The following is an 18,823-nucleotide window of genomic DNA, read 5'->3' on the forward strand; positions in this document are numbered from 1 at the left end:
CTTTATTTTACAATGCAAATCAATCCTTTCTCTTTCTCCTTTGCCATCTCAAGAGAGGGAGGGAAACCTGTCAACTAGCAATCCAGAAAGCCCTCAAATGAGGGTTTTCCCCAATCTGGGCCAGACCCAAGTCAGCCAGCAGGCGGGAAGTCCATTACCGGTGTCCCGTTCTGCGCAGGACGTGGTGAGCCCGGCAGCGGGCACCGGGCCTTTCCTCTCCTGGCGCTGGGGTCGGGCTGTCTGTCCTGTGAGGCCTTTGCTGCTGGGATTCTCAGCAACCCCACCTCCACTTCTGACCAGACACCTTGGCCTGTCTGTGCACTGGGCTGTGAGGCCCCCGGGAGGAGCCCCAAAGCCCCCAGCGCTCAAGCAGCCTCCAGGGGAAGGGAAGGGGACTCTGGGCAGGGGGAGTGAGCCCGGCAGGCGAGGCGGGGAAGAGGGCAGCGCGAATCTCTGGAGGAACCTATGGTGATTTTAATCAGCATTTCCCTTCCATTTAAAACCCCAAACTTAGCTACTTAATCAAATGTCATGCTTAAGACACATTTACCTCCTTGGGAGAAAAATGAACAATGGCAGCTCAATTTGGCTTTGGATGGGTTTTAAAAATAGTCAAGTCTGTGCAGGCCATTAGGTAAATGGCCTTGCAGAGCTTCAAGGAGGGCCTCCTGCAGAGCGGGCCAGCTCCTTTGTTGAGAAAATAGGAAGAAGGGAGATGAGAGGAGCCTGGCACTCCCCATGGGGGTTCAGGCAAGGATGGAGAGGCCCAGGTGGTGCCGGAACAGGAGCTGCACTTTGCAGAGATGGTGCCCGGAGTGGCCACCGTCTGTGCCTACCAGATGCGGCGGCAGGCACATGCGTGTTCATGGATGCGTGCACGTGTGCGTGTGCGTGTGTGTGGAGTGACATGCGCGCCATGGCTACTTGCATGCATACACGCGAGCGCATGCCCACGTGTGTACACGTGTGCACACGCATGTGCTGGGAGGGATAATTCATGCCCATCTTCCCAATGTCCAAAGGAGGAAAGCAAGGCAGCCAGATGTGTGCGAGCCAGTGGTGTGCAGGATTCCAGCTGTTCCCGGCTGGAGTGCAAGTTGTAGTTTTGTGGTGGTGAAAATTTAGTAATGTCTAATCAGGAGATAAAACTAAATAAAACAAACAAAATAATAGATGGGAGACTATTTGGGTGGGAATCACCTTTAGGGTGCCTAGATCTGAAGGGCAAGTTCAAACCCAGGTGGGCGCAGGGGACAGACATACTGTCTCCTCAAAGATGGAAGAGCATCTTAAAATGCTGTGCTTGCATATCTCAGTGTCGGGACCAACGTGCTTGGGGATCTGCTGCTGCTCATTAAATGTATCATAAGACAGCGGATACGGGCACATCACACATGAGTTTTGTTAACAGGGCTTTTATCAGCCAGCCTCCGGCACGCCAAGCTGACGCTGTACCAGAGCTGCAGGCCGGTCCTCTTCCAGCGTCTGAGAACGCATTTCAATAGAATCCCGAGTGCTTAGAGCATGTGCTTAGAGCACCCTGGGAGAGGCCAGGCCCAAACTGTCGAAGGCAGGCCCAGGCATGACCAGTCCCCACCCCCCTTCCCCAAGGCCACCTTCCCAGAGACTTCAGTCTGCAGGACCGGCTTTCCTGGTGCAGTACTTCCACATCGCCCCGCTAGGTGGCAGCAGCGCAAGCATCCTCTCCTCCACTCCCCATCCTGGGTTCAGCTTGTTCTCAGGACCTACTTCCCTGGCTCCCTTGCTGCCTCTGGGGCTGGGCTCTAGAAGGAAGGTGGTCCAGGGGTGGCCAAGCCTGCAGAGGGATGGCTCACACACTGAGGTGTCTCTGGACCACGGACTGGCCCGCAGCTCTGAGAGTTCCTGTGGGTGGGAGGCCAGCCCCCAGGAAACCCTCATGTGGAGGGAAACAGGAGACCCCTCTTCTAGATGAGGAGACTGAGGGTCAGAGGGGCAGCCAGTCACATCGTGTGCAGAGGGGTCACAGCCGGCCCCCAGCGGCAACAACTTTACCCACATAAGGCTTCTGCCACCACAGAAGCATCCCTGGCTCCTGCCCCCCCTGGCTCCTGACCCCCCTCCCTGGCTCCGGAGCCCCCTCCCTGGCTCCGGAGCCCCCTCCCTGGCTCCTGCCTCCCCCCATCCCTTGCGATCTTGGAAGGGTGGCAGGGAGACCTCTTTTCTTGCTGGTGAGGTAGAAGAAACCCATGGTGCTCAAACAACTCGGGCTGGGAGCCCAGAGACAAAGCCCTGGCTGGAGGCAGGTGAATCCTAGGTCTGCCCCCCACCCCAAGCCTCACCTACAGGGGTGGGGGTGGCACCTGATGATCTGGGGGCAGGGGAGGCGTTCCTGACCGAGCACTCCGGAGAAGCTCCAGATGGCCTCTCTCCACCTCCTGGCCCCGACTTCTGCCTCCTGTCACCCAGGAGCCGGCTCTGGCCCCTGGGCTTTTCCGTCGGCCTTCTCTGGGCAGTGTGCACACTGGACGCCAGGCTTTGTCCTCGCAGCTCCTCGGGGACTCCGTGGCTCTGGCCTTCCACGGAAGGGAGCTGGCCCTGTGGCCCATCTCAGGGAAAGGAGGCCCCCCGAGGGCCATCCTTCACACGTGCTTCTTTAGGGAATAGAACCAGCCAGGTAGGACTGGGGCGTCCTGCGACGGGGAGGGAGCCGGATGGCAGTGGGAGAGGCGCTTGGGAGGCTCCTTGGAACGCTCGCTCCGTGGCCTCGGAGTCAGGGCCTGGCCACGCAGCAGCTGCCACTGAGCGAGAGCTGCCGAGCCCTCCGCCAGGAGCCGCTGGACGAGGCTTCCGAGGCTTCCGACTGGAGCGCTGCTACTTCCTTCGCCAGGGCCCGCGGCCCGAGCCGCCCAAAGAGAAGGAAGCCGGCGGGCGCGGGCTCCTCCCCAGCCTCCGCGCGGCCGGGTGCTGCGTGCGGAAGGAAACTTTTCTCGCGGCCCCTCATCCCTGCCTGCATCACGAGTGTCCTCCCCGCCCCCCCCGCCTCCACCCCGGGAACGCCCTCTCCCCGATCCAAGCCTCGGGGTCCGCTGGGCTCACTTAGAACCGGGTCGGAACCTCTAACTGCTTCGCTTGCCATCCGGTTACCGTGGCAACACCATCCGGCGGCGCCGGGCGGTCCAATCGGAGCCCGCGGCCTCTCTGGAGCCTTTCCCAAGGTGGGCACCGGGACGAGGCCGGAATGGGGAGGGGGGCGGGCCGGGGTCTGGCCCCAGGACCCCGCGGCCAGCCGAGCCACCGCGAGGAGGGGCGGCGCGAGAGAGCCCGGCCGGCCCGGGGCTGGGCGCGGGTTCGAGGGGCGGGGAAGGCGGGTGACGTGAGCCGGGCGGGGCGGGAGGAGTTGGGACCCGCGGGGGGAGGCGGGGGCGAGCGCGCAGAGAGACAGACGCGCGGAGGGAGGCGGCCGGGCGGCGCGGGCGGCTCTGCGGAGGGCGCGGTGGGCGCGGGCGGCGGGGCCTCGGGATCCCCGCGCGCCACCTCCGCGCGGCGCCGCCGCCGCGCGTCCTCACGCCCCGCGCTCCACGGCGCCCTCGCCCCGCGCGCCTCCCCTGCCCGCCTCCGGCCAGCCTCCGGGCCGCGGCCGTCTGCGGAGCCGCGCACTCAGACGGAGCCCCCGGCAACTTGAGCAGCACCTGGCGGCGGAGCCCGGGCCCGAGCCCTCGACCCCGGCGGCTCGAGGAGGAGCCCCGCGTGCGTCCGAGGGGCCGCCGTCCAAATCCCCCCCTCCCCCAGCAACGCCGATCCCTCGAACGGAGCTCCGGCTGGAGACCAGAGGAGCGCACCGAGCGGCTCGCCGAGCGCACGGCGGCGCCCCGGCCTCCGCGCCCGCCGCCCGCCGCCCCAGACCAGAGGGCGAAGCCGCACCTCGGGCTCTCGCCGCGCGGCGCCAGTCCCGGAGCGCGCCCGCCGGCGGCCGCCTTCGCTGCTCCGCCCGTGGAGGGGCCCGGCGCCCCGCGCCCCGCGCCCCGCGCCCCGCGCCCCGCGCCCCGCGCCCCGCGGAAGGATGTGCGCCCCCGCGGGCCGGCCCGCTTGAGCCATGCGCCCCCAGGGCGGCGGCGCGCCGGCCGGCATGGAGCCCCGCGCGGCCGCGCTCTGACTCGCTGTGCGCCCCGCGGCCGGCGGGCGGCGGGTGGCGGCGGACGGAGAGCCGGAGATCGGCGCCACGGGACTGAAGCGAGCGGGCGCGGGCGTCGCGCAGATGGCCGGGGCGAGCGAGGTCTGAGGCTCGGCTCCCCGAAACGTGACCATGTGGATTCAACAGCTTTTAGGACTCAGGTGAGCGACCCGGCTGGGGCCCGGGAGCGCGCGGCGCGGGGTGCTGGGCTGAGCCGAGCGAGCGGCGCTTTCCCCGGTGTTGCAAATGCAGGACACCCCCACTCCGCCTCGCTGCCCGAGAGCCGCCGGCGGGGTGCACCGGGGGCCGGTGCCTGTGGCTCCGCGGGCAGCGCCCGTTCTCCGGGGCTCCGGGCGTGAGGGGTCGGGCAGGGGCGCTCGCCCCCAGCCATCCGGGCAGCGGAACTGGCCGGGCGCGCCCGGAGCTCCCGGCGCCAGCAACGCAGTGTCCTGGCCGGCGGCCCCGGCGCGCCTCCTCCCCCGAGCCCAGGGCCAGTCGCGGGCCAGGGGACGCGGCGGGGTCGGGCGCTGGGACTGCCGGGGAGCACAGGGCTCCCGGCTTCTGGCCCTGGGGACCTTCTTTGCGAGCGGAGTTGGGAGAAATCAGAATCCCATAGCCCTCCGCCCACCCGCCCTGCCGGAGGCTCCCCCTTCCTTTTCCGCGGAGGCTCCCAGCTGCCCACCCGGTGGGTTTCGGTGACCTCCGGGCCCGGCTGGGGCTGAAGAGCCAGCACCCCTCCTCCCCCCAATCACCATCGCACACACCCGAGCAGGTGCGCCCAGGGCTTGTTTGTGTCACGGACTCCAGGGCCACCCAGAACACTAGCTCCGCGCTTGCGGTGGTGAGGTTACCAGACCGACCGCTTCTCAGCAAACTTTGCCCACCCGCCGTGGCGCTGTGGTTTTTCCAGCCCCTGCTTTGAGGTGCCCAGGGCCCACCTGGGCACAGGTATCGCTTCTGCAAACCAGGCTGCCTCCTAGCCCCCGCCCTCCCGCTCGGTGTGTGTGTTGGGGGGGGGGGCGGGGAGGCTGGCAGAGCTGGTGCGTGTGGGTCAGGGCTGGAACCCCGCCGGAGCCATAGGTGGAGGTAGAGAATGCCTGCTTGCGGTTCTGGACTTTGTCCACTGGGTTGCACTGCGCTCCCGTGTTGGGGTCGCTCCTTGCTAGCAGTAGGCTGCCTCAGCAGCCCCCATCCGGGCAGATTGAAGTTGGGGGGAGTGGGACAAAGGGAGGGAGGGCCAAGGGAGTCCTGATTTTGAGAAATTGGAAGGGGGCCTGGCCCAGGCAAAGCGTTTCCCAGCTCCTTTGATTTATGAGACCTGGCATCCAAGGGTCAATGCTGTTTAACAAACACATCTAGTGGAAATTGTCAATTGCCAGTTATTTTTTACCAATCCTCCTCCTGGTGGCCGAGCTTGGTGTCCGCTGTGGGCTTGAAGAGGTTAACAGCGAAGCCGATCCTGTCTGGTGTTGGGCATTGGCTGGCCCTGGGTAGCTCGCCTGCCCCTTCCGTGAGCCAGGCAAGGTTTCCTCTTAGCAGATCTGGGGTGCTTGCAAAAGGGAGCAAGGACAGCTTTTCTGGGATGACCCTGATCTCGGTGCCCTGAGCGCTTGCTGTCCCTTTCTGGGCCTGGCATTCTCCCTGGACCAGCCAGATTCCCCTGGGCTGTGTGAATTGCCCCACCGTGCCCGGAAGTTGCCCGGGGCCCCTGGGTGTTCCTCCAGCCTCTGTCGGGCACTTGCCTGCTGGGGGAACTTATTTGAACAGACTTAAAAAAATTTCATTACTAAGTTGCTAGATTGAAAGATGAGCACATTTGATAAGGAGAAAAGAGAACAAACATGAGGGAAAGAATCTTCTCTCTTTAAGCTCAACATCACTAGCAGTCCCTCTAAGGCATCTCTGAAAGATCCTGGTGTGTGTGTGTGTGTGTGTGTGTGTGTGTGTGTGTGTGTGTGTTCAGAAATAGTTCTGTTGGTAATTTTGAAGTTTGACCTTTTGTTTTTCTTCCCCTTGCTGTCAGCCCAGGAGGTTTTTGGTAATTGTGCCTCTAAGGACAGCCGTCACCTCTCATGGATCTTGATAGCCATGCTTTGCTGGGGCTGTCCGTGCCGTTTCCCAGCCTCAGAGGGCTGGGTGGTTTTGTATCCTCCGGGACCCACGGGAACTGAGAGGCGAGCGAGCCCCCCCTTCTGCTCTGTGCACGGAGCCTTTCTTTCTGGAAGCCCTTTGGCTTGGCTTGCAAGGCTCTCTACAGCTGCGCAGGTGAGCACTGGGCATCTTGCTCCCAAGCTCAGATCCTGGTTAGGACAGGTAGACATTGAGCCTCCAGCAGAGGTGACAGAAGGCAGCACTGGCCTGCGGGAAGCGGGGAAGCGGCTCCTCCGTGGAGCTGGGGGAGGGGCTGCTCAGCTCTACACCACGCCGAGGCCCAGCTCAGTGGTTATTTCCTTCTGCGTTGGATCTGAGCTGTATACCGAGCCTCCACTTTTTAGGAGGGAGGAACAGATGGAGTCTTATTGATCTGCTTTTATGTCTTTTTTTTTCCTCCCTTTGCTTTTCTGGTGGTAGTTGTTTCAAAGCTCCAAAGCATCTTTTACCAGCACAGGGAAAGGGGGTTCTGGGAAAAGGTTCTGGCCGGAGGTGGGGGGCTTGCCGAGCTGTCAAGCCGGCAGCAGCTTGGAGAGTGTGCCTGGTCCTGGTCCGCAGGCCGCGATCTGAGTCCCTCCTGGTTGCCGGTTGCCTGGGAGCTGCAGACCTGGGAGCTTGGAGCCTTGTCAGGGGCTTGGAGCCCCTACCCAGAGCTGTTGCACCGTCATTTCCAGCAGAAGTCCACCAGCTCACTCTCAGCCCTTGCCCTGGCGGGGCGGGGGGAGGGGGGGAACGGGGGCACTCCTCCTCTGCCGTGGAAGCGCCCGCCCATGTGATGACATATTTCACACTTTCCCTGTCCCTCGTGGTGTGTGCCGGGTGCTCTACATATCAGAGCCTCACGGCGGGGACTGGCGGGCATGGCTGTCACCTGGTCCCCGGTAGTAGCTGGGGCTGCACAGTCAGGCTTCAGGGGCTGAAGTCTAAGGCTCTGTCTACAAACATTGGGCTCCCGTGCATTCTGGCCCTCCCTGGTTTGCAGCTGCTGCTCCGGCATTGATTGCCGCTGGAATCCGTGTGGTGTCAGAGGCAGGGGGCATAGTGCTCAAATAACTCCCAAATGTCAGCGGCAGCCAAAGGTTTGAGGAACATCTGCGGGTACCCCTCATCTCTTGTTCCCTCTGCCCCCCCTAGGCATCTCTGTTCAAGTGGAGCAGGGGGTGGCGACCCTCCGCCTGTCTCTGTCACTTTATTTCCTGCTTCCTTCCCTCTGTGCCTTGGAGAGGGGACGGGGCATGCAGCACACAAGCGGAGCCAGCCCCGCGCCTCCCCTCCCAAGGCTTCTGTCTCTGGGTCCCTGGGGAAGGACAGCTTGTTTCTCTGACTGTGAGCATCTGCACCCTCCAAGGAGGGGCTTGCTCTGCTCCAGGGCCCTCATCCTCCAGACTCCCTTCCCATCCCAGCCTGAGGCGTTGGGCAGGCGTGGCTCTGGCAGCTTGCCCGGGCAGGGGGTCAGGGGAGATGCCCTGCATCTTTTTGAGCATCTTGTGGAAGACCACAGTGCGCCTATGAACGGGAGCCACTCCCCAGCCCTGATGGAGGGGGTGGACACAGAGCCCTGGGCAGTGGGCTAAGGACCCTCCAGAGCTGGGGGCTCCTTTCTCAGGGTTATGGGGGGCTCATTTGCTTTAAACACAGAGCCGCTAGGTTTTCTTCAAAGGGTTACAAGTCAGTAGAGACCAAATTGATGTAAAGATTAGCTTGGAAAGCCAAATATATCCTTGATCTAGATTTCGTCGTTTGAAGTCTGGCTTGAGAGGGTTCCTTCTGCCTCCTGCTATTCAGACCGGGGGGGGGGGAGGAGTGGGGGCTTCTGAGCAGCGCAGACAAACGGGGCAGCACGGACCCGGCTCCCTCTCCCCCTGAGACCCCTTCCAGGAATTCAAAGGGGCTGGTGACTCACGAGGCTGCGAATGGGGAGCTGGCAGTTACATAACTCAGATTAACTCAGTTAATCTGCCTCGAAGAGCAAGGCAGGCTGGTGTGCAATCATGTCAGAGCTTGGGGCCTTGTGGTGGCCCCCTGGGTCCTCCAGCTCCTGTGCATATTGGGGTTGGGGTCAGACCGGGCCACCAGGGAAGGACCGGGTGCTCCAGCCACTCCACATAGCCACACTCTTCCCTGGCGGACAACATCTAGGAACACGGGGGGCTCCCTTCAGCGCCAGGCTGAGAGGAGGCCATATCCCCGCTGCTGGGCCAGGGTGGTGACTGCCTAACTGCACGAGGATGGCCCCGGTTAACTGGGCCACACAGGCACATGGAAGAGGCTGGAGAGCTCTGCCAACTTGCTGGCCTCTCTCTTCGCCACGAGCCCTGGGGATGGGGAGAGGACTGAGCCCGATGTTTGTGAGTTGCTGCGAGCCGAGTGAAGGACTGTGCATTTGTAAGGGGCAGAGTTTCTGGTGGTCGGCCTGGGGGGACTCAGGGAAGGGAGGGGTCAGGCTGGTGCCTGAATGCGTGTCCTGTGTCTACACTCCACGCAAAGGCATTGCTTCCATCTTTACAAAGTCTGCCTCTGCTGAGGCTAGCCGTCGCCCCTCTCCCAACTCCCTGCCTCTGGCCTGCTGCTTGCCCTCTGTCACTGGCTGAGCATAGCTGGTGGGCTGCAGCCTTGCACTTCCCTGTCTTCTTGTGGGGCCAGTCCCATGGGCAGTGCTGGGGGGGGGCAGAGGGGAGGGTGGCTCTGGGGCTTTGCTGCTGTTGTCCTGGGCAGGACACACTGCTCCTTAGCCTAGTGTGGCCTCGGATGCTTCTGGAAGGGGTGGCACAGTCCCAGCACTTGTATGCCATGGAGTCACAGGACGACTGTTCTTCTGATATGTGGGGCACGTATGCACGCTGTCTGTTAAATGCAGAAGGATGTGCTGAGGACCCAAGGGCTGAGAGTCTCTAAGGATGTGTGGGGCTCATCCCATTTCTTATTGCTTCTTGAGAAGACTGCCTGGCGCACAGTAGGTGTTTAGCTGCCCCTATTTATCCCATCTGTCTTGTTCCTGCTCCTTCCTGACTCTGAATTGACATCTAGGGAAATCTCCACTGTTAAGTATAGGAGCTTCAGGTAGATGCTGCTTTCTCCATCTAGCTACCATGGCTCAGGATTTCATTCCTGCAGCTTGAGCCTTTATCATCATTGAAAGACTGGATGTGTGGAAGAAAAACCACCCCTCCAGGCCCCTCTAGTCCTCAGCAGCTCAGTACAAGGGGAAGTACTGGATTTGTTATGGTCTGGGAGAAAGGAGTCATGGGAAGAGAATGGGCAGGTGGGGATCCTCAGAGGAAGTCCCCCCAGGGAGGAAAGGGGCATGGAAGGTAAATTTGGAGGCTTTGCTGTTGGTGGAGGCCTCCCCTCAGCTTCAGCCCTCATGGACTGAAGCAGTTTATTTACCTACTAGAGACACTTAACCAGGAAGAGAAGCTTCTGGTGCGTGCATGCGTGTGTGTGTGTGTGTGTGTGTGTGTGTGTGTGTGTGTCCATGGAGGGGATGGAGCTGAGGAGAGGGGGAGGGTTCTTTTGAGCAAGCAGTGTGACGTCCCCAGTCCCACCCTAGTGTGAGCAAGAATCACCATGTCCTGGGACGCACAGGGCTGCTTGTAACAGGAGCTCAGTGCAACACAGGAAGCTGTGGTCCCTGCGGCTGCTCACTCCTCCTCACTCCTCCGCCCTTCCATTCATTCCCAAGTTCTCCAGCTTCAGTCAAGCCTGATCACAAACGGGATGAACGGATGTCGTGTTCAGTGCCTAAAGGGTGAGTTTCCATCCTCAAGAGACTTTGACTTCTGGAAACTGGTGGGAACTTGTGCAGGGTAAAGCGCTCTTACCAGGGCTGACCTCCTCCACCCAATGGACACAGCACAGGAGCTGTGCTTCTACTTTTAAAATTTCCACTCCACACATCAAAACAGATAGGAGTGGTTTTAAGAATATACTTAATTTTACCCAATCTCCCCCAAATATCAGCATGCCAGCATGAGTCCACATAAAATACTGGCAGTGGGAGCTGGCTTCACAGGGCTGCTCTGCACTAATCTTTGAAGGCAGGTGTCTGATTGATTCTTAATACACGTGTCCTCACTTCAAGTGTGAAAGTAAAAACATGGTATGGAACTTCGTCTAAATTCAGCAGTGAACCCTGAGTTCTGAGATCATTCTCGTACTGATCTGGTTTATGTTCATTTGAATACACTGACTTAGTTAAGCAGGGAAGAGATTTCTTCTGAGACCCTTAAATTCAAATGTGTAGGTCTCTGCAGGTAGAAAATAGCAGATCTAGCCAAGTGAAGTGCTACAGGTTCCTCTAACTAGTATTCTCCTCTGACTGGGTCTTCTTACCTATTGTTCCTATTCTAGCAGAAAAAGCCAGACCCCAGTGGCTTCAGGAACAGATACTCATTAGAGAAAAGGAGTTGTGCACTGGTTGACAAGCAACAGTAGGCTAGGGTTGTGCAAAGCTTTTTTATGCTGATTCTCAGGATGCCTAGGCTTGAGGCAAGTTTAGAGAAGGAAAGATTCCAGTGTAGGAGGCTTGGCAGCAGGAATGTACTATAAAAAATAGTGCTTTCAAGTCATTTTAGGAAGCTGGTTTTACCTGGATATCAAAGTATGTGCAGGCACATATACATATACAACTGCAGGTCAGCACTGTTTCTGAAAATAAGACAGGATATTGTTTGTAAAATATTGGTAAAGAGGATTAAGCAGTGTGTAAAAGGAAGCACACATGGGGCCAAGTAAGGGTTACTCAGGGAATGCAAGGATGGTTCAATGTTTGAAAAGCACTTTATTTACTCTGCTGTGCCACAAAGCCAAAGAAAAAGCCATGTCACCATCAACAGGTGCACAAGAGGAATCTGATAAAATTCAACTCACAACAGTGCACACAACAGTGGAGCTGTTGGTGTCTCAGTTTGAGAAAGAGCATTTGTGCAAGCCTGGAGCCTGCCATTCATGAGGGTGTGAACCTGGAGCAAGAGAAAGAGCTCTGCTCTCATAGCTCTTAGTCAGCATAATGGCAAAGTTCTATCCAGAGTGAGGCAGGAAGGAGATGAAATGAAGGCAAGCAGAAAGGAGGAAAAAAACCAACAACAACCAGATCTGTCCTTCTTTGCAATGATGGGATTATCCACACAGACAGGACCATTTATCAAGAAATCCTAGGCCTTACAGATAAGTCCAGAAAACTCACAGAATATGAGATAAATGCACAAAAGCCATCTACATTTCTATCTACCAGCAATGAAACTAAAAATACAATGTCGTTAGTCAGTTTCCCCTCACTGTAATCAACCCCTGAGATAATCAGCTCAAAAGGTGGAAAGGTTTAATTTGGATCAGTCTGCCTGATGGCTCTGGGCCAGGGTTGGCACTGTACCTCACAGCAGACTGTTTGGTAGCCCGAAATAAAGGGAGACAGGAAGTGGTTAGGATCCCAGGATTCCCTTAATGGGCACGCCCCAAATAACCTCACTTCCTTCCCCTGGGCCCCACCTCCTAGTAGCCTACAGGCTGGTAACTAAACCTCTTGTATATGGCCTTTTGGGGACATCCTTATTCAGATTGCTCACACACAAAATATTTAGGTGTATGTATAAAAAGAGTAACAATGACAACAAAAAAAATGTTTTTAAATTCACCATGATGATAGCATGCTGAAAAATTACATAGTGTTGATAAAAGAAATCTAAGAGGATGCTAATAAATGGAAAGACATACCAAGTTCATGGATGGGAAGACTGGAAATACTAAGTGGACGAAGAGTGACACCGTGTTGCTGTCTGAAGCACAGCCAGGGTGTGGAGATGTAGCGTGACGTCACTCTACACTGTCTATGTCAGGGCTAAGGAGCAAGACGCGTCTGGCAAGGTTATTGTGCAAGATCACAAAGCAGGACTGTGAGGAGTGAGTGGGGGACCACATAGGTTAGTGACACAGCACAGAGAAGCCAGGAGCACCCCACAAACCATGTCTTGTCAACAAGTAGGACCGCGGGCAGCCACAGCCCAAAGAGAAAAGTATGTCTTACACTTTGTTAAAAAATCACCTTGGAGAATTGGGTGTCACACTATAAATATTTAGAGAAAAATGGGAGAAAAATCTTCAGGGAGAGAAATTTTAGGGTTTAGTACCAAAACCATGATCCTTACAAGGAAAAGCTGATAAACTGGACCACATCCTGTCAAAGAATCTCTGGAAGGAAATACCAAGCTACAGAGCAGGGAGAATGTTTGTAAACTATGCGTTGGATGAAGGATTAATATCTAGAATACACAAACATTTCTGGAACCTCAGACACTAGCTAGCAATAGGCAGAAAGCAGGAAGGAAGAAGATGTTTGGGTGGGAGCATGTCAGGAATCTTCAGCCATTAATGAAATATACACTGAAAGCAGGAGAGACATCAGAACAACCCCATCCAAATGGCTAAAATAAAAATAAAAACTGACAACACAAAATGCTGGCCAGGCCACAGAGAAACAGGATCCTTGGTACTTTGCTGACAGGAAGGTAAAATTGCTGTACCAGATTCTTCTGAAATTAAGCATGCACCTGCCTTGCAACTGAGCACTTCCTTCTCCAGCATGTACACTAGAGGTGCAGATGCGAGATCCCATTGCAGCCTGTGCACAGTCGTCGGTAGCGCCTTTATTTACAATAACTGCAGTCCAGGAACGCCCCAGATGTCTTTCCGTGGGTGAACGGTGAAACAAATGGTGTACCCAAACCACAGAGGATTGCTGAGCAATGAAAATGAAGGGATTTGGGACTCACCCAGCACCTGCACCCATTCCTGGGGCATCGTGTAAGGAAGGAAAGCTACTTCCCAAATCTTGAGCACTGGGTACAGGTCTCCTAACTGCAAAACTGCAATGGAACAGAAATGGAGGGCAGAAGGGTAGTTTGCAGGGGCCACATTGGGGGTGAGCAGGAACAGGAAGGAAGGGGGAATCAGAAGAACGGCAGGAGGGGTTTTTGTGGCCATGGAGTCACTTTTGTTCTTTAGATTAGCAACATGGCACCTTGTGGGAAGGGTGGCTAAGGGGTACAGTGATACCACTGTATGAGTCCACTGGTATGTGGGAGTCTGCAGTTGGATCAAGACCTTTTAGATAAAGGGAACAAGGTGACATTCTGTAGCCATCTGTGTGAGATCAACACTTGCTGCTCACATGTGCTTGTGTGTGTGTGTGTGTGTGTGTGCGTGCGTGCATGCGCACATGGATGTGTGTGTGTGTAACTTTTAAAGAGAACACCTGTTTGTCCTTCAAGGTGGTCCTAGATGAGGCAGAAGTGGATTCCAGGTAAAATGCTTCCAAACTTGCTACAGAATATCCATAGTGTTTGGCCTTGTCTGTCTGTGCTACAGTGTTCAGGCCCCTGAGTGCTACAGTGTTCAGGCCCCTGAGTGCTACAGTGTTACAGGCCCCCTGAGTGCTACAGTGTTCAGGGCCCCAGAGTGATACAGTGTTTACAGGCCCCTGAGTGCTACAGTTCAGGCCCCCTGAGTGCTACAGTGTTCGGGCCCCCTGTCTGTGCCATGGTGCATTTTAGGCCTGGGTGTGGTGGTTATGTGATCCTCCCTCCACTGTCAGAGGCAGTGATAAATGGCCTGCTGTATAATGACGGGTGCGGATGGCTGTCCAGATCCTTACATAAACCAGGTCATTCTGAAAGTGGAGCAGCTTTTATGGGGTCAGACCCACTTTCCTAAGCTCCCGGCTCCAGGATGCTGGGAGACCAGGCTCGGGGGATTTGAAGTCAAACACAAAGGCAGTCTGTGTCTCCTTTCTGGTTCAGTGAGACAAGTGGCAGGTGAGCTCAGGCTGGGGTGTTGACACCGTCCTGCATTTTGGTCCTCACAATGACAAAAGCACCCGTTGTCTGGGGCCCTGCCAGCCTGTGTTGAATGAAGTCAGGTGACCCATGGGAAGCTCTGCCTTGGACTGGTTCTGCCTTCTCACCTGCTGCACCTGACACTGTATTTCCAGTCTGCCCAGAGCAGAAATGCTGAGAGTATCTCTGCTTCCAGACTTTTCCATAACTCAGCCCTTGAGCCCTGGGGTCTAACTGCACCAACCCATGCCACTCGCTTCACCTACATCACGGTGCACATCCATATGACCCTCAAGGAAGGTTAGCTTTGTTGCCCTCATTCTACATGGGGGAGAAACTGAAGCTCAGAGAAGTTAGGTCACACATCCAAGGTCACACAGCTAGCTAATGGGGGAGCTGGGATTTCAACCCAGATTTTGAGAGCTCCAAGTTCCTTATTTTCTTTTCACGATCCCCTGTGGCTTTTGTGTTTGCTATAAAATCCTATTTCTTACTCCTTTTATTAAGTTATACGTTGTCCTTTGGGGAAAAAAAGCAAAACAAATTAAAAAAATTAAATAAAGGCAGTGGCCCCAGTTGCTGTAAGGACAGCGGCATCGGTGCTGCATGAAGTCTTCAGGAACAGTGTCTTTCTGGCAGAATGAGAGATGATTTTGTAGCAAGGAATTAATGAACTGTCTTGGGACACGGAAACATTCCCGTGACGCAGGGTATGGCTATTCAGTCTACTTAATAACGAGGGATCAATGTGTGACCCCATCCAGGAGGCCTCTCTCTGGAGGCTCAGGAGTTTGCTGTGGCGGTCACCAGACTGCGAAAGTTGGCATTCAAAGCTTGAGATGGACAGAGGACCGCCCTTCACACATCTGTGTGCGTGTGTGCGCGCGCGCACGTGTGAGCATCTGTGTTCTGAAATAAAATTTGCATATCATGAAATTTGGCCATTGTAATTTTTTTTGGCAGTACTGGGATTTGAATTCCAGGTGTTCTGCTTTCTGTGCAGGTGCTCAACCACTTGAACCACGCCTCCAGCCTTTTTTGCTTTTTAGTGCATTTTCCAAATGGAGTTTTGCTCTTGCCTTGGGAGCCGGCCTCAAATTGTGATCCTCCGGTCTCTGCCTCTTGAAGGGCTGGGATTACAGCCACTACTCCCAGCCAGATTTGACCCTCCCAAGCGAACAATCCGATGAAGGTTGCAAGTTAATTCCTTGTCCGCCCTGGCTCTAGCCCGGTGAGGTGTTTCTGGTGCAGTAAAGATGAGGATGGAGTCTTCTGTTCTTCCTCAGAATGCAGACAGCGTGCTTGGGGCCGTGTGGGCTCAGGGAGAATAGCGCCTCACCCCTCGGAGGTCCGGAGCTGGAGGAGAGGTGGTCACAGAAGTGGTGAACGGTCAGCACGTCTCCTCTCCATCCCCCTCCCCCCATGTGGACGGCATGGACCGAGGCTCCTCCAGGGAAGAACCCAGCTGTGTTCTGGGTCCCCCAGTTCATGGGGCGTGGCACCGCAGGGCATTGGGACGTCCTGAGAGAGGAGAGAGGCCGTGGGGCCCCGGAGCCTTGGTTGGAGCTCTCTAGGGGGTTGGCTCTGCTGCTGGGTCCTTGCTGTGACTCCTGGGAAGGGGCTACTCTTCCCCAGCCATGAGCATTTCAACACGGGGCTGTCCAGCGGGAGCCAGGAACTTGGAGGATCTGTTTTCATGAGAGGGAAGAGCACAGTGACCTCTCCCTCTGTGAGGGGCTGGTGGCGCTCCCGACCTCCCTCAGCTCCTCTCGGCCCCCTGCACTGGTGTGTGCGCAGTGCACTCTCAACCTGAGTGTGTGCTGACTGTGCCGGGAGCCACCTGCCCTCACTGATGTGCCTCACCTCGACCTTGGCCGCTCAGTGCTCACCTCCCCGTGTCAGGGAGGCCACCGAGAGGCCCAGTGACTGGTGCCAGGTCCCACAGGAGGTGGAGAGCAGCTCCAGTGTCCCTCCTCCACGTGCTGACCTGCCTGTCTTCAGCTGGAAGATGCCCTGTGGTGTCAGAATGTAGCTAAGGAAGGGGGCGCCCACCGGGCTGGGGCCGGTAGCCAAGTGTGGGCTTGGAGCCCAGCATCCGGGCCAGTTTCCTCCCTGCCTGGCTGTGTCCACACACAGTGTCAAGGACGCCTGGGGGCCGAACGAGAGAGGATTCAGCAGTGCCACACCCTCGTGACGGAGGCTGGGTGCCTCCAATGCCTTATGTCAGGCCTGGCGTAGGGACCCGCTGCGTGTTCCTGGAGGGCACTTCCCTCTGTGTGCAGAGACCTCCCCAAACCACAGCGCCTTCCCGAGACCCAAGGGTTGGCCTCAGAACCAACCAGGGGTCAAATTCTCTCCAGAAGGAAGGAAGAACTGGGCCAACAGGGCAGGAAGGACTCCCTGCCCCTGACCCACAGGGCTAGTAGCACTGTCACTGCCTTCACCCCCTCCTTTCTCCAAAGAGAAAGTTCTAGACTATGCCCAGATGTAGAAAAAGCCCTGCTTCTTGCCGAGGGGTGCGGTGGCTTTCAGAGTGCAAGGATTCTTTGGGGAGCCAATTACACAAGACAAGAGTAAGCATGTTTATTTTTATGGCACTGCTTTTCAAAACCCCAGGAAATGTTGATGGAATGGCCCCATTAGGGCCCCTGTGCTGGGGCGCTGCACTGCTGCCTTCCAGGCCCTTCTGTGTGCTCCTGAGGCGGGGGCAGGACTCGGGGCCATTGGGCACCACCCTGGACGGTCACAGAGCTTCCCCTCCCCCCCCCCGCCACAGCCCCTCCTGGTCACAGATTCCACCCTCCCCAGCGTTCAGGCTGATCTGGTGCTTGTCCCCAGATCTGTGCATGCCTCAGCTGCCACACGGCCCCTGCCCTTCTCCCTGCAAAGCAGGGCTGTGGTGTGCAGCGCCCGCCACCACGGAGGTCCCTTGAAGGTCTGCTGGCCGGCACGTGAGAGCCAGGCGCACCGGCAGGTGGATGGAGGGCCAGGCGCACCGGCCGGCAGGTGCATGGAGGGCCAGGCACACTGGCCGGCAGGTGGACGGAGGACCAGGCACACCGGCCGGCAGGTGGATGGAGAGCCAGGCGCACCGGCCGGCAGGTGGATGGAGGGCCAGGTGCACTGGCCGGCAGGTGCATGGAGAGCCAGGCGCACCGGACCGCAGGTGGACGGAGGACCAGGCACACCGGCCGGCAGGTGGATGGAGGGCCAGGCGCACCGGCAGGTGGACGGAGGACCAGGCACACCGGCCGGCAGGTGGATGGAGAGCCAGGCGCACCGGCAGGTGGATGGAGAGCCAGGCGCACCGGACCGCAGGTGGATGGAGAGCCAGGCGCACCGGCCGGCAGGTGGATGGAGGGCCAGGTGCACCGGCCGGCAGGTGGATGGAGAGCCAGGCGCACCGGCAGGTGGATGGAGAGCCAGGCGCACCGGCAGGTGGATGGAGGGCCAGGCGCACCGGACCCCAGGTGGATGGAGAGCCAGGCGCACCGGACCGCAGGTGGATGGAGAGCCAGGCGCACTGGCAGGTGGATGGAGGGCCAGGCGCACTGGCCGGCAGGTGGATGGAGGGCCAGGCACACCGGCCGGCAGGTGGATGGAGAGCCAGGCGCGCTGGCAGGTGGATGGAGGGCCAGGCGCACCGGACCGCAGGTGGACGGAGGACCAGGCACACCGGCTGGCAGGTGGATGGAGACCCAGGCGCGCTGGCTGGCCAGCCTGCAGCTGAGTTTGCCTGAGGCAGGGCTGGCTGCAGGCCTGCCATCCTGCCATGCTCTTCTTGCTGGGGACCATGTGTGCACAGAGGAGTCTCCCCTGCTGGTGTTCTGGAACCTCCCAGCACTGCAGACAGGATGCGGCCAAGAAGAAGCGCGCTGGCCTCGGGGAGGCTTCCTGGAGGCCGTGGACCCATCCCAAGGCTCGGCATCGCCGAAGGAGAGGAAGGGCGTCCGGGCGGAGGCGGTGGGCTGCTGTTTGCATTTGAGCAGTTGGGACGGGGTCTTCAGGTGGTGGCCACGGGGCCATGGCCCTCAGGAGGACCACGGGAGCAGGGAGGGCGGGGAGGTGGGGCATGGACCAGTGCCAGTGGCTGGCAGGGGGCAGTGGGAGGGTCAGGTCCGGAGCGGCAGCTGGCCAGGGCCCTGGCCCCTGAGCTGGGAGCCAGCGGTAGTCCAGGTGGAGGACTGCTTTTGGCCTGGCGCTCCTGTGCAAAGGAGAGGCAGACCTGGGACTCTGGGTAGAACTCAGGGTTCTGGGGGTAGCACGGCCATGCGGAAGGCCATTCAAACTCAGTGCTGTGAGCTCTGGATGGTGAGGCCGGCAGAGGCAGCCCCAGGGGTTCTCCATGAGTGGAAGCCCAGTGAGGAGGACAGCTTGGTAAAGGCCCCCGTGTGGACAGGGGAAGCAGAGCCCCTTCCGGGGCACCCTGTTCTCCTGTGCTCACCCCACCTGCCCAGCTGAACCGCTGACCTGGGGAGCAGACGTGTGGAGAGAGCAGAGACACTGAGCAGGAAGAGGGGAGTGAGCAGGGACACTGAGGCAGGGACACTGTGGCAGGAAGGGAAGGCATTTGGAGGATTTGGAGCCCCACCAAGGTCATCAGAGGGTCGCTCCCTTTGTCCCTGTGTGGGGCCCATGCTGTATAGTGGCAGCTGGGAAGAAAGGCTTCTGCCAGAAGGGTGTATATGTG

General features: G+C 58.1%; 1 protein-coding gene across 1 annotated transcript in view; it reads left to right on the forward strand.

Annotated features, from left to right (window-relative positions):
* Positions 1-4,138: 4,138 nt before the first annotated feature.
* The window catches only part of Ajap1 (adherens junctions associated protein 1), a 99,702-nt gene continuing 85,017 nt past the window's right edge, over positions 4,139-18,823 (forward strand). Inside the window, exon 1 of the mRNA XM_048350132.1 lies at positions 4,139-4,314. Within this exon, the coding sequence (XP_048206089.1) occupies positions 4,286-4,314 (29 nt within the window). The 5' untranslated portion in view covers positions 4,139-4,285. The remainder of the gene's footprint in view (positions 4,315-18,823) is intronic.

Source organism: Perognathus longimembris, chromosome 7, assembly GCF_023159225.1.
Source record: "Perognathus longimembris pacificus isolate PPM17 chromosome 7, ASM2315922v1, whole genome shotgun sequence".
Taxonomy (NCBI): domain Eukaryota; kingdom Metazoa; phylum Chordata; class Mammalia; order Rodentia; family Heteromyidae; genus Perognathus; species Perognathus longimembris.